This window comes from Stenella coeruleoalba (assembly GCF_951394435.1).
Source record: "Stenella coeruleoalba genome assembly, chromosome: 13".
NCBI classification, from domain to species: domain Eukaryota; kingdom Metazoa; phylum Chordata; class Mammalia; order Artiodactyla; family Delphinidae; genus Stenella; species Stenella coeruleoalba.
Window position 1 is genome coordinate 56,136,972 of NC_137159.1, and position 15,081 is coordinate 56,152,052.

Here is a 15,081-nt window from a genome sequence, read left to right on the forward strand (position 1 = left end):
ATTTTCTACTCTCTTACCATTCCAAATGTCGACTGCCTTTTTTTTTCACCAGCAAGGAACTGCCTTACTTTCCTAAATGGCATCACTATCTCCTGAGGAGAAAGTGATAAGGAATGAAACTTCTAGCCCTGACAACTGTGAATATATATCAATCTCCACTTAGTTTTATCTCTTTCCATTCTATTGGAATGGATATCTCAATATTCAGAAGTAGTCTTTTTTCCATCTAAGACTAATAGTTTTTAACTTGCTCTAACATCACTTCTCAAACTCTCAGGAAACTTGCCTCAATTACCACCACCCCTCCCTCACCAACATCATCTTCCTCTCTGCTGCCTTTTTGTCCTCAATGTATTTTTCTGCTACAGTCTATAATGTCTTAAAAATAAAAATAATTAAAACTGGTCTTCGATTTAGCATCCTCTTCTACTACCCTCTTCCCCGCTCAGGTTAATTTTCTGAAAAAAGTGGCTGGCTACAGTTGCTGCTCTTAATTCCAGAGTTCTCCTCAATTCCTGCTTCTCAAAATACTGCAATTAGATTTGTAATCCTATCACTCCACTAAAATTCCTTTTGGAGAGGTTTCTAATATTCTCATAAATGTCAAATCCAATGGTCACCTCTCAGTCTTTGTTTTACTTGACCTTTTTGTAGCAGCTGGCAACATGAATCACTCTTTCTTTGCTATGCTGAAATATTGGAGCTCCTGAAAGGACTACCCTGAGCCACTTTCTTGTTTTACATCCTCCTTCTATGGCTTCAACTATCATCCATAAGCTGAACATTCCCAAATTTTTATTCCTAACCAAGACTAGCCTGAGCACTAGACCTATAATTCAGCTATCAACAGGTATCTATCTATACACCACACATACCTCAAACTCAACATTCGGAAACTGAATTCATAATCTTTCTTCCACATCTGCTCCTCATATTCTGGTTAACTATCTAATCTCCAGCTAAAACCTAGAAGTTATGTAAGACTCCTCCCTAGGTTAATCATCTGCTTTGACATATTACAGTAGAGAGGTAAGCTGATGAATCTTTTCCTTTTCCCATTGCCAAATGGGGATAATCATGCCTATGTCCATCTACTCTTCTCTACCAAGAAATCAGTGAGATATATGAAATGATATGTTTGACTGTTTGATTAATGTTAAAGAATGTAAGATTCCTTCTGGGTGGCTGGAAGAAGAGAAAAGCTACATGACATCTGCTCCAAACTCAGAGTAACAAGGTCCTGATAACAGTTTATTCCAGTCTGTGAAAATCCCCAATGTCTAGAAGTTAAAATTTCCATTGAACTGGGGTTGGCAGTAAGTTTCAGAGTTTAAATTAAATTCTTCATGATTCTGCTGACTAATGACCACAGGCTTAGAATGAAGCTATATGAACTATAATGCTTTAAATCCTTTCTGTAATGATAAGAGAGTTCACTTAAAAAGTATGAGTGCCTACCTGCTATGTTCAACATACAATGTGAAGTCTATGGGAGACACAAAAAGATGATCCAGTTCCTGCCCTCAGTAAATTTAATTTTGAATTTAATTTTATTTTATACAGCAGGTTCTCTTTTTCTTTTTAATTAATTTATTTTTTGGCTGTGTTGGGTCTTTGTTGCAGTGCACGGGCTTCTCATTGTGGTGGCTTCTCTTGTGGAGCACGGGCTCTAGGTGCGTGGGCTTCAGTAGTTGTGGCACGAGGGCTCAATAGCTGTGGCTCACGGGCTCTAGAGCGCAGGCTCAGTAGCTGTGGCGCATGGGCTTAGGTGCTCTGCAGCATGTGGGATCTTCCCAAACCAGGGCTCTAACCCGTGTCCCCTGTATTTGCAGGCGGATTCTTAACCACTGCGCCACCAGGTTCTTATTAGTTATCAATTTTATACATATTAGTGTATATATGTCAATCCAAATCTCCCAGTTCATCCCACCCCCTCTGCACTCAGTAAGTTTGTTACGTAGTTGAAAGATACTAAATTCACACAAACACTGTGACATAAAAGCCAGTAAGTACAATCAGTGGCATTACCCCAAAATTCCCAATTTAAAATAATAAACTTTCAGAATTTCTTACGGATGAAGAAAAAGGAAATGGAAAATAAACTATAGTCATAAGTAATCCAAAAGAGAAACTATAGTTTTATATTCCCAATCTTAATGTCACTGAAAAAATACACGTTTAATATATTATTTCAAAGAAAATGTTGCAAAAAGCAAAACTCTTCCTACTTACAACACACTTAATTACCTTTACTTGGGACTGATTTTTTCACTGAGGCTACATGATCTTCAGAGATTGTAAGACGCCTCAAAACATCAGCCAAAGCTGCCTTTAGCACAGTGATTTCATCTTCTTGTTGTTGAACTCGTAACTCAAGGGCTGAGAGGCGATCTTGAACATCAGAAGTACTTGCAGCAGAAATACTATCATCTATAAAGAAAAGAAAATATGGAATATTTTTAAAGTAAACTTCTTAAGAAAGAATCTAATGACATAAGAAAAACTATACCAGATAAGTCTTTTAAAAGATGAGAAAAATTGAAAAAAAAATTGTTTTTGCACAGATTAATTTCTGTAAAGATTTTCATAGCTACTTGAACTAATTTAAAATAGTAAAAGTTAATACAGCTGACATGTAATTAAAATTATGTAAATTTTCCCATAGTCAAATTTTCCATATATTATACCATCACCTTAATAGTTTTTTCACCAAAATGTTCCCTAAATATATCACTCTGTAGACATTTGGAAACTTGCAAGACTGTAAACTATTCAAAGCATCCTTCTTCTTTTCTTTTTTTTTTTTTTTTTTTTTTTTGCGGTACGCGGGCCTCTCACTGTTGTGGCCTCTCCCGCCGCGGAGCACAGGCTCCGGACCCGCAGGCTCAGCGGCCATGGCTCACGGGCCCAGCCGCTCCGCGGCATGTGGGATCTTCCCGGACCGGGGCACGAACCCGTGTCCCCTGCATCGGCAGGCGGACTCTCAACCACTGTGCCACCAGGGAAGCCCAAAAGCATCCTTCTTACTTATTATATCATTATCATAATTATTTATGAAAATAAGGAGTACAAATCACTTCAATTTTGCTTTATGTATCAGATTCAGCATCAATGATCAGAAAGCATTCTTTACTTCTATCTTTATTATTATACTCCGAATCTCCCCCCCCAAATATGGCTACATAATTAGTAAAAGACTTGTTGCTGCTCCTTCTCTCTCCCCAATGCCTCAACCTCTCTTTAAAAAAAAAGGTGGTTTCTATACAGCACATAGCTAATATCTGCCTTAGGTATGTAACAAGAACAACGACAAAATAAAGTTCGGCTGTAACACAGCAATTACAAACTACTTCCAAAGCTATGTAACTTGAGAGTACACTACTTTGTTAGATCAATCTGAATCCAAATGTTTATAAAAGATCAATTGCTATTGGCTAATTCACTATAAGCAGGAAAATTCAGGGGGGAAATTAGGTTCTCACAGAAGAATGGTTTGACCTAAGTGAGATATACTGGGTCAGTCATTCACACACATAGTGTGCCATTTTTCTCATATTGAGATAATGTGTCAGACATCTTAAGCAGACAATTTAACTCAAAGTTTGAGTTAAAAATAACAACAACAGGGCTTCTCTGGTGGCGCAGTGGTTGAGAGTCCGCCTGCCGATGCAGGGGACACGGGTTCGTGCCCCGGTCTGGGAGGATCCCACATGCCGTGGAGCGGCTGGGCCTGTGAGCCATGGCCGCTGAGCCTGCGCGTCCGGAGCCTGTGCTCCACATCGGGAGAGGCCACAACAGTGAGAGGTCCGCGTACCGCAAAAAAAATAAATAAATAAAATAACAACAACAAAACCCTCAGCATTTTAAAACCAAAGTTATCACCCTTTATTATGGAGCAGTAAACATATTCATATTTAAGACCTTATATGCCTAAACATATTCATATTTAAGACCTTATATGCCTACAGACAGCTCAGGCATACATATGTACTCTCTTCTGTCTTTAGAGGTATTTCAATGACAATATTTGGAGAAGTACTGGAATGGAAGGAAAAGTTGGGTTTTATCTTCAATTCAGACTTCAAATTCTCGTACCATAGTTAATCAGTTGTGTAATCTTAGGAAAGTTATTTTACCTCTTTGAACCTCAGTTTCTTTGTCTTTAAATATTGTTATGAGGAAGGTACCCAGGACACGTCCGACATTCAATAAATGTTTAACACACAACTTCAAAGTACAAAAAGTATCATTTGAGAGCTTTGGGCCCATGTATTACATAAAAGGCAGATATGTCAAACTTTGAGATGCTTAAGAAAAGGACTAATAAGAACAATTCAGCTTCTTCTTTTAGAAGTTTTTATATTTGAGGTCTTTTTCATTTCCAGAGTGTTCTAGCTGAATTCTAGCTAATCCATACTCTGTATGTGTGTTACACCAAGGTTACTATTATATTTGTCTGCCCAGAATACTTTCCTATTTTCCTTCTTCTGGTAGGAGAACACCAGCTGTTTTGTGGAACTCCACCAGTTTTTGAGGTTCCATTAGGGCTGTCAATCTAGGATGCCTCATTCTCCTCTCTACCACCCTGCACTATTAATAGGTTGAAGCAAAGGAAGTGACCTTTTTAGTTGGTAAAAATAGGACTATTGGTAATTTCATATGCTTCAACCTAATACTAGCATAAAATGGTTGTGAGATATGGGTTAGGCCAAATGGAGTCCTCCCAAATTTCAGAGAGAGAGAGAGAGAGAGGTGTAGCCCATCCTTCTTGGTTTATCAACTATAAGGACACACAGACCTAGGGCTGTCAGTGATAAAGAGTCTTGTCTGCCCTGAGTTCCAGTTCTAGTCTCTGAAGCCCTGGACCTTCAATTCTGAGAGCTACTCTAATATTTCTTTTAGCTAATTATGTAACCTAATAAACTCTCTTTTTACAAGCCATCACTTGTAAGCCAAAGGTCCTGATTAAGTCAGTAAATTATACAGATATGCCTTTCTAAATTGTTCTTAATTTATGAAAGGTGGGTTATATATCTAAATTATAATCACAGGTAAAATATTTATGTGATTTTTATAAACACATGATCTCCTTAATTCTTTTGAGAAGGCAGCAAAGGCTAGTGGAAAGATTATCAGACTATAATGCCAAGGGTATAGTCCTGGGTTTTAGTACCAGCATGGTAACTAGCTTTTACTTTTGGTAAGTCACTTAACTTTTACAGACTTTGATTTTTTAAAAAATGACTAAAGTTTTTATTTTGTAAAACTTGGACAGTCACATGAAAGGTGGTTCAGCTTGTAAAAATCCTACCACAACCTGCTAGATACTGTGATAAGATACAAGGACAATTTTTCAAAGGCCATAACAAGCAAAAAGTTAACTATTAACAATGTCCTGCATTTATATAGTACCTTTCCTGTTTATGACCTCATCCCTCTCCTCAGTCTATCTGTATTTTGTATTTGAGGAAACAGCTTGAGAAGTTAAATAGCTTGCCCAAGGTCACCAAACTAGTCTTGATATCTGAAACTCAAACAGAGGACTCCTGACTCAGTTTAAGTGCCCTTTACTCTATTTCATGCTGCATCTTAACAATAATCACAGGAGGACTGAATAAATATATTCTTTCACAAAGCCAGACAGGGTTTAAACTATGAAGTGATATAATCAGATTTCTGTTTTAAAAAGGTTATTTTGGTTTCTGTGAGAGAATGGATTGGAACAGAATAAGAGTAAATGTAAGGAGAACAGGCAGGAGGGTAATGCAGTAACCCGTGTGAAAGGTGAAGGTGGCCTAGGCTAGGAGTAAGGTGTTCATGTGTCTCGATTTGTCCAGGACAAACATGTCTGCTATCTCAGTAAAAATATTATAACGTTCCTTCTTTCTCTCTAAATTTTCCCAGTTTGAATGATCAATTACAGGGTCACTCAAGCTAAGGCAACAGCAACAACAGAGATGCAAAGTGGCATAGTAGTTGATTATAGCCCTGAAACCCTGTAATATCCTAATATCTTGGCCCTTCACCTTTTCAGAGGCAAGTAGAATTGTGCATAAATTCTGGTGTTACACTGCCTGAATAAATCTGTTTGCTACTTACCAGCTCTGTGACTGGTTTCCTCATGTAATTTTTTCATGCTAATTAGTACTTATCTCAGGTTTGAGATTATTAGGTGAAATAATGCACAGCACTGTCATACAGTGAGGGTTCAGTAAGTTACTATTTTGTATAGTGGTGTTCTTTACTACACTGTTTATTATTGCTACAAAATTGGAAATGACCTAAAGTCCCTGGATGGAGTTAATAAGCTATATGTTCACACCACAGAAAGCCATGCAATTAAAAACAATAAGTATATAAACCAGAAGTTTGAAAGATCTATAAGACGACTCAAGTGGAGTAAATAAGCAAATTGGGGAACAACATGTACTAAATAATTTATTGAAACACACACACACCGAAACATACTTCTAAAAAATAAACAAAAAACTTCGTATTTATATATGTATATAATGTACACATAGAAAAAAGTCTAGAAGCATACACATCAAACTGGTAATTGGGTTACTTTTGACTCGGAAAGTGAGATTAGAAGGATAAGGGTAAAGGGAAATTTTTGCTTTTTAGTGTATTTCTATATTATTTGAATTTCACAAAAATGTATCATATGTTACTTTTCATATGTTATTTAAACTTATATTTAAGCTAATATACAGTGCTTCTGAAGCTTAATTTCTTAAAGCAAGTTTCCTTCAGACACAGTACTCCAATTTCATAAAGGAACATATCAGAGCATAAGGCAATTAACTTAAATTTGCATTCATTGATTATAAAAGCTAGAACAGAGACTATCTTAAAGATCAACAGCCCCTACTGCCATTTTATAGATAAGTAAACTAAGACTGTGAAATTAGGTGAGTTACTCCTGGGCACGCAGCAAACTGGAGTTAGCGCTCCTTCCTCAGATGACTCAATAGAACCCATCGCTCTTGCTCCTTCCATTTTCAAAACTTTGTTATGTTTTTCTCTCCCAATCTCTAATGTACCACATGGGCATTCACAATAAACTTTTTAAGAATACATATGTTCAGTAAATGTATCTATTTTCTGGGGGCTTAATTCCACTCCCCCTTCTTGATGCAAGTACATTGATTCCTTTTCCTTATACTGTGGTAGTCTCTTATTTCCTTGCTCCTTCTCAAAATAGTTTCTAGCCTTGAGGGTTAAAATATGAACTACAAATAAATTGCCAAGGGTTATTAAACTCATTAAGGGGGGGAAATAAAAAAGAAAGGAAGAAAGAGAGAAAAGAGAAAGAAGTCCATAAACTTCTTTTCCATCAGTCTAATCTATTTATTGGCATAAGTAAGGTCTCTTTTATTAGAGACGCAAGCAAAAAAAAAAAAAGTAACTAGTAAACTTTCATATCCAATATGACAGTTTTAAAACTACAACAGTAGTCACTCATGCTTTTACTACAGTGAATCATAGTTAATTTGTCTTCTAAACTGTCAAGAAATACATGTTACCTTTGCAGAGATATTCTATTACAAATATCTAAAAGTTGGCTACCCAGCCTCACATCAGAACGAGGCATGCCTATACATTCTAGCATCTTTTGAATATCAATGGTTTTCCTGTCTTCTTAACAAGGGCATATAATTATAACACAGCAACTTCTAGATGACTCAGTCTTCACTGAAAATATTACTTTGTGCTGCAAGCACTGTGATAAAATGACACCCTGGAGGCTATTATATTTCTAATTAAATAATTTAAAGTACATTTTCAAACTTATAATCTTTCTTCATACCTTTTCTGCTTCTTTCTTTGCAGTTAGTATTAACTATGACAGTCTATAGCAATACTCCTTTCTAATCTAATTTCCTACATTATGGGATATTGGATAACCAATCCTTTTGAACTGTTTATAAGAAGAAAAAATAATCTCTGAAATTAGGACCTCTTCTATTAAAAAATTTATATTATGTATGTATATTATATGCAAATAGATTATATATATGATGTATACAATTTAAACACAGAGAAAAAAATGGACACAGCCTCAGGCCTAATATTTGTGTCACTGGAGTCCCAGAGGAAGAGGAGAAAAAGATTCTAGATGAAAAAAATATGTGAAGAAATAATGGCGGAACTTCCCAAGTTAAATTAAAATTCACAAATTCATTAAAATTCAGTATATTGAAGTCCCTATCTCCACCACACATGAAAATCAAATCCAAACAGATTAAAGAATTAAGGGCAAAATTATAAAACCTTTAGAAAAATAATAGAGAATATTTTCATATCCTGCAAGTAGAGAGGAGGTTCCTAAACAAGATACAAAAAGCACTATCCATAAAAGTAAATATTGAAACTACATTAGAATTCAGAATACATGTCCACTAAAAGACACAGTAAAGAGAAAAAGCAATTCACAAACGAGGAATAGTTCTTACACTTACCAAGTGATAAAGGATTAGGATCCTGAATACAGAATTCCTACAAATCAATCAGAAAGACAATCCTACAGAAAAACTGGCAAAAGTCTTGACTAAACACCTCATGGAAAAGAAAACATAAATGGCCAATGAACATATGAAATGAGGCTCAAGCACCTCATTAATAATCTTGAAAAGGAAAATTAAATTAAAACCATATGAAACACTATTTTATGCTCACCAAACAGGCAAAAAATTTTAAGCATGACAATATCAAGTATTCCCTAGGATACAGAGTAATGTGAATTCTCATATATTACTGGTAGGCGGTAAACTGTTTCAAGACTTTGAGATTAAAAAACAAAAACAAAAGTAACACCAACTTTGGCATCATCTGGTAAAACTGAAGATGCACACATTCTATGACCCAGCAATTCCCCTCCTGGGTGTATAGACCCTGACCTACAGCAGGGTTGGCAATCTTTTTCTGTGAGGGCCAGACAGTAAATATTTTAGGCTCTGCAGACCACATCATCTCTGTAGAAACTACTCAAATCTGCCTTTGTAACACAAAAACAGCTATAAGTACGTAAATGATTGTGTGGTTATGTTCCAATAAAACTTTTTTTATAAAACAGGTGGCCTGGAGGGGCTTTCCTGGTGGTGCGGTGGTTGAGAGTCCTCCTGCCGATGCAGAGGACGCGGGTTCGTGCCCCGGTCCGGGAAGATCCCACATGCCACTGAGCAGCTAGGCCCATGAGCCGTGGCCGCTGAGCCTGCGCGTCCGGAGCCTGTGCTCCGCAATGGGAGAGGCCACAACAGTGAGAGGCCCGCGTACCACAAAAACAAACAAACAAACAAACAAACAAAAACAGGTGGCCTGCCAGGCATAGTTTCCCAACCTCTGCTCTTGCATATATACACCAACAGAAATGTTCAATAATGTTCACAACAGCAAAGTTCACAATAGAAACAAACTGGAACTATAAAAGTTCACAATAGAAACAAACCATTAACTATAAAATGTGTAAATAAATTGTGATATAAACATTCAACAGAATACTACAAAGTGGTAAAAATAAACTATGGCTACATGAAACATCATGTATAAATCTCAGGAATATAATAATGAGTGTAAAAAGCAAGTCGGACTTTACATAAAGTTCAAAAAACACAAAAGTAAATAATATATTGCTTAGAACAAAACCACAGAGCAAGGGAATGACATATACAAAATTTATGACAATAGTTACTTCTAATGGTATAGGGCAGGGGATAGTACAGGGAGGCCTCCACGGGTAATGGAACATCTATGTCATAAAGACAATTAAAACATATACTGTATTATACTTTTTTGAGGTGGAAGTTAGTGATTTTTCTCTTCTGAGAGAGGATGGGGAACGTGGATGACTAGACTATATAATTACTCACTTTTTTTTTTTAAGAACAATGAAACCATTTTTGCAAATTAAATCCCAAAACAGATAAAACAGATAGAGTTGTACTTCCAAAGAACCCTGAGGTTCTGTGTCATAAAAACAACTAAACCAGGTGGTTTTTATGACTGCTTTGAGGGCTAATGGAATGACCGTAAGATTAGCTGTTACCTATGAACCTTTGGGGAAAAAAAAGTCCATCTCAAAAAGGTATATGATATGAGATATAATACCATCCAAAGAACAAATATTAAAAAAAAAAATTAAAAACAGTCTCTGATCTCCCCTTCCTAAAGCACTTATGTTAAGACACTGGGCAGGCCTTAATGGGTAGAATGGTAGTGGCGAGGATTAGAAGAGCTAATATGGGTAAAGAACCATGAGAAACTAGTAACAACACCATGCATTGTTTACAGTTAAAAAAAGTGAGGGCACTAACCTAAAGGACTATCAATGGGGAACTGATTAAATAAACAGTTGTATTACGGTACACTACGGAGCTCTTAAAAAGGATGGTATATATTTAAAATCGTAAATAAGAAAGTTAACTAGGAGTAACAACATACTATAAAGAAAAAAATTGCAGGCAACATTTATAGTGTAGTTGTATCTGTGTAGAACTGTATATCCACAGGCATACATACACCTACAGATGTATAGAGAGACTGGAGGTATGTCTCTGGCAAGTGGGATTTCAGAGGATTTTGCTTACTTATACTTTTACTTTAGATGAATTTTCTGCAAAAAAAGCAAAATTCTTTGTAAATAAAACTTAAACTATTGGGGCTTCCCTGGTGGTGCAGTGGTTAAGAATCTGCCTGTCAATACAGGGGACACGGGTTCGAGCCCTGGTCCAGGAAGATCCTACATGCCGCGGAGCAACTAAGCCCATGCACCACAACTACGGAGCCTGCGCTCTAGAGCCCATGAGCCACAACTACTGAGTCTGCACGCCTAGAGCCCATGCTCTGCAACAAGAGAAGCCACCTAATGAGAAGCCCACACACCACAAGGAAGAGTAGCCTCCGCTTGCCGCAAATAGAGAAAAGCCCGCACGCAGCAACAAAGACCCAAGGCAGCCAAAAATATAAATAAATAAATAAATAAATGACCAAAAAAAAAAAAACCTAAACTATTTTCTCAGTAAAGAAAAGCAAAGCTAATTCAGGCTGTGATGTAATCCTACTTAGTAACGCACCCAAATTTTCAATACAAGTTTGGTTAACATGTAGATTTTTATGCATAGTGAATGAAAACATTTCTGTAAAAGTATACATCTCATAATGTTTGAAAGAAATATTCTCAAGCTAATAAGAGTCACAAAAATCAAAACAATACACCCTAAGGAAAATCGGGTCTTTAAACATCATTTCTTCAAAAGAACAAAACAAAATCACAACTGATTTGTCACATTAGTAAATTCCAATCAGAAAGCATTTAGCAACTTAAATGGTTTTTTCTTTGTTTTAAAATGGAATTAGTTATCTTCAAATATTGTCTCATCAAGACAAATATTTAAGTATTATATCAAAAAGTTATGAATTATGTATTCTAGAACAGCTAAAATCTACTTTTGGAAATAAACCATAAGAAAATATATTCATAAAAACAGCTCATAGAAAGATATATTTATGCAGGAATTAATGTTTCCTATTTATCTTAATATTCTACTTCTAAAAGTCAAATTTTTCTCTCAAAGAAGTTTTAATTAAATAAGGCATTTTAACTGTTAAAGCTTGGATATTTTATTTCTCTAATAAATGACAATATTAATTACCTCCACCTAGCAATATTATATGAAAATAAGACTATCTAATTTGTCTTCAACTGAATAACACAAACAATGTTAACTTATATTTTCTACTTTTAAAAACTTAAGTTTGTTTTTCCTTGTAAGATATTCTTACTAAAAATTCCCCTGCTGGCATAAATTATATAAGAAATTGAGTTAAATAAAATATAAAACCACTTTTGCTACAGCACTCCGGACATGAAGGCTAGTCCCAGGGAAGGACTTTACTTTGTTCTATCGCTAGGATTCATTCACAATTAAGACTTTTTTCAAAGTCTCACTTAAAACAAAATTAAAAACAGATAATCGGATAATTCTGCTTTTGATGTTTTTTGGTTAGACTTCACAGAAGCAGAAGTCAAGCTTAATTACACAATTCTGATTTCTTATTATTTGAGAGGCGCTTTTATTTTTTTACTATTTTCCACTAAAAACTGTTTTAATTTTTTTCCTCACAAATAATATAATGACTGTCTTTTGGGGGGCGGGGCGCAGGGAAAGAACAAGTTGAACAAAGCCCATTCTGCCCTTACAACAGGATATATTTGCTTATAAAGGGGGTACAGTCTTAAGTACTTTATAAAAGTAGGTAGGCAAATATTTATGCCATTATTGACACATACATTTAAAGGAAGGAGAAGGGGAGGGACAGAAGAGACCTAGATGCATTCCCACATCCTCAGATTTCTTTTGTCACGAGTAGTAAAGTTTGTGACACAAGTCTGAATCCCCAGGAAAGGAAAGATACGTTACCAGTGCAGAAGCTCCTAAATGTAGAGGAAGCACACACTGAAGCGAGACCAGGCAAGCGGTCTTCCATTCTTGCCACCTACGTTACAAGCAGTATAAACCAGTTCTGTCTACGTTTCCTGCTGCCTCCCCAGATAGTTCCAGAGCAAATCCCAGCTCTCTAAATCTCACGACATACTTTACATTCTGAGGAAATCCTCCCGATCCAGATGGCCTACCACCAAGCACTTCTATGTTGGCACAAATAAAAACTTCTTAAGATAGTTCTCCTGCCCCTTCGCTCTCTGATCTAAAGAAAAGTTTTCTACTTATTTATAAAGAGAGACAAAGAAACTGAAGGAGAGAGAGGAAACAGAGCACGCAGGCAAAAGGAGGGTAAAGATACAGAAAAAAAAACTTGGGCTGCTTTGGGGAGTGGCTAAATTCCAGGCACAGGCAGAAACACATTTTTAATGCACCACATGAATATTCACTACAATTATTTGGTTGTCCTCAGGCACTACTTTTCTGATCTTCTTTCAATTGGTTAAGAGTAAGGTACAACTGCTTCAAATGCAAAACCCAGTTTTTGCTTTCTGAAACTAAAACATATTAAATAGTTTCTATAAATAACAGAGTTAAAGCCCCCCAAATGAGTATATTTCTCTACTAGGAAATTAAATAAACAATGTGTGTGCAAAGTGGCAAGTCACATTTCCTTTTTCCTTTTGCTTTTGTTTAAAATAAAATGAAATCCACATGAACTGTAAAGAAACTAAAAGAATGATCACTTTTCATTAATTTTTAAAACCTAAGTGTAACATGTCTGATTTATTACAACCATTTCACTAGAGTAAGATAATGAATACAATTAACAATGAGAATAGTCCCTTTTCTTAATTCACTAATTTTCCAAATTATTTTAAAATAATACAACTGTATTAGTAGTAACCTATAATGGTTTACATCTGGACAGATATTCTGATATCAAACCACATATGCTTACAATAATGTAAAAGTATAAGGGAACTGAAATTATAAATATCTTTAGTCTCTCTTATAAAACCATGTAAAAGCAGGTGAAAGTTAATGAATGAAACGTGTATTTATTCTTTTGATAACTACTTCTAAAGCTAATTAAAGAACAAATACATGGAGATAAGTGTCAAAACAAAGCTACTGACAGATCATCTCTTCAGTTTGTTGCTTTTAAGCTTTATATTTATAATTAAGAAAAGCAAATTTAAACCAAACCAAAGTAAAACAGAAACAACTGGACTACTATAAACACACACCCACACACACAATACTGCAAATGGATAAAACCTAAACCAAACTGAACATTAAGAGCTATGCTACAAAGATTGAGATGAGGATAAACTAAAAGCAAAGCTGATAAAAGACAGAGGAATGAAGCAAAATGACCTAGATTAATATTTACAGAAGAAAGTGGGAACCATCAAGAGTGTTTCCTAAAGTGAGACTCGGGAAAGTTCTTCTCTATAGATTAATACCTGGTACAGATTCATCAAAATACAGGAGCTACTTGGAAGATTAATAGGAATTAAATGGGCTGGGGTGTGTGTAATGTGTCTGAAACAAATAGGGGATACCAAGTAGGATGAATAAAAGCAGACAGAATGGGAAATATAATGATACAAAGGAAATGTAATGCTAGGCACAGACTAGGACGGAGTTCAAATTCTTGCTATTGATTGGTGAGAAGCTCTGAAGCAGATTGTACTTTATTGTTTCTCTTCAGTCAACAGACAAATGTAAGACTATAGTTTTATAATTTAGGTCTCAACTACTCTTCTTTACAACAAATGCAGCCCAATTAAATGACTGCTCACAGACTCCTAAGGTTAGAGAAGGACTGTCAAGAAGTTCTGCAACCTAGTGCTTTGTAATTAGTAGGTAACGAAAAGGCTCCCCTTATACATACACTACAGTACATGGGCTTCTTTTTACCACCTCCCATTTGTAAACTGCTACTAATTTGTAGATTATATATCTTGGGCATTCCTTTCTTCTCAAATCAAAATTTGATGTCAGGCCAGAAAGTATGTGGTTCCTAATCTCAGCTTAGTTTTTCTTTGCTCAAGAATCATCTTCTCTCTTTACTATTACAGTCAATCTTTCCAGAACACTTACTCATACATTCAAGTATTTGAGTACTATGATGTACAGAATCTCTTCGAGATGCTGAGGTGAATTAAAAGGAATTTTACCTACTAGAAATTAGAAATTAAAGGACGCACTTAAAAGATGCTACTCAAGATGCAGGATTGATGGAATATGGTCACTGACTGGATGAGGGGATGAAAAGTAGGGGAGGGTCTCCTTGTTCTATTTGGAATAGTGAGCAAATGGTTAGATAACATTCATGAGCTAGGAATAAAGGAAAAGAAACAAGGTTGGGGGAAATGAGGAAGTAGAATGATGAGCACTTTTGGACCTGCTGAGTTTGAGGTCACTGCAACAAAAGTATAACTAGGTCTTGGGCTTAAGACAAAGGCCTAAACTAGAGACGTACTTTTGAAAACTGTACTGGGATATAATTGATAGCTAGAGTCACTAGAATTGACTGGGAGTGAGAAGAGAATAGGGCCAAGGTTATTTTCAGGGCAGCCAGAAGGAAAGGAACGTGCAAATAACACAGAATAAAAACTGTCAGAAAGGT

At 35.9% G+C, this 15,081-nt stretch overlaps 1 protein-coding gene across 5 annotated transcripts in view; it reads right to left on the bottom strand.

Annotated features, from left to right (window-relative positions):
- The window catches only part of EML4 (EMAP like 4), a 154,352-nt gene that overhangs the window by 83,174 nt on the left and 56,097 nt on the right, over positions 1-15,081 (bottom strand). For 2 of the 5 annotated variants that reach the window (XM_079940524.1, XM_079940525.1), the window contains exon 2: positions 2,248-2,430. In XM_079940524.1, the coding sequence (XP_079796650.1) occupies positions 2,248-2,430 (183 nt within the window). Of the gene's footprint in view, positions 1-2,232; positions 2,431-12,422; positions 12,735-15,081 lie in introns of those variants that run through there. The other 3 variants (XM_079940527.1, XM_079940528.1, XM_079940526.1) reach the window with 3 other exon arrangements.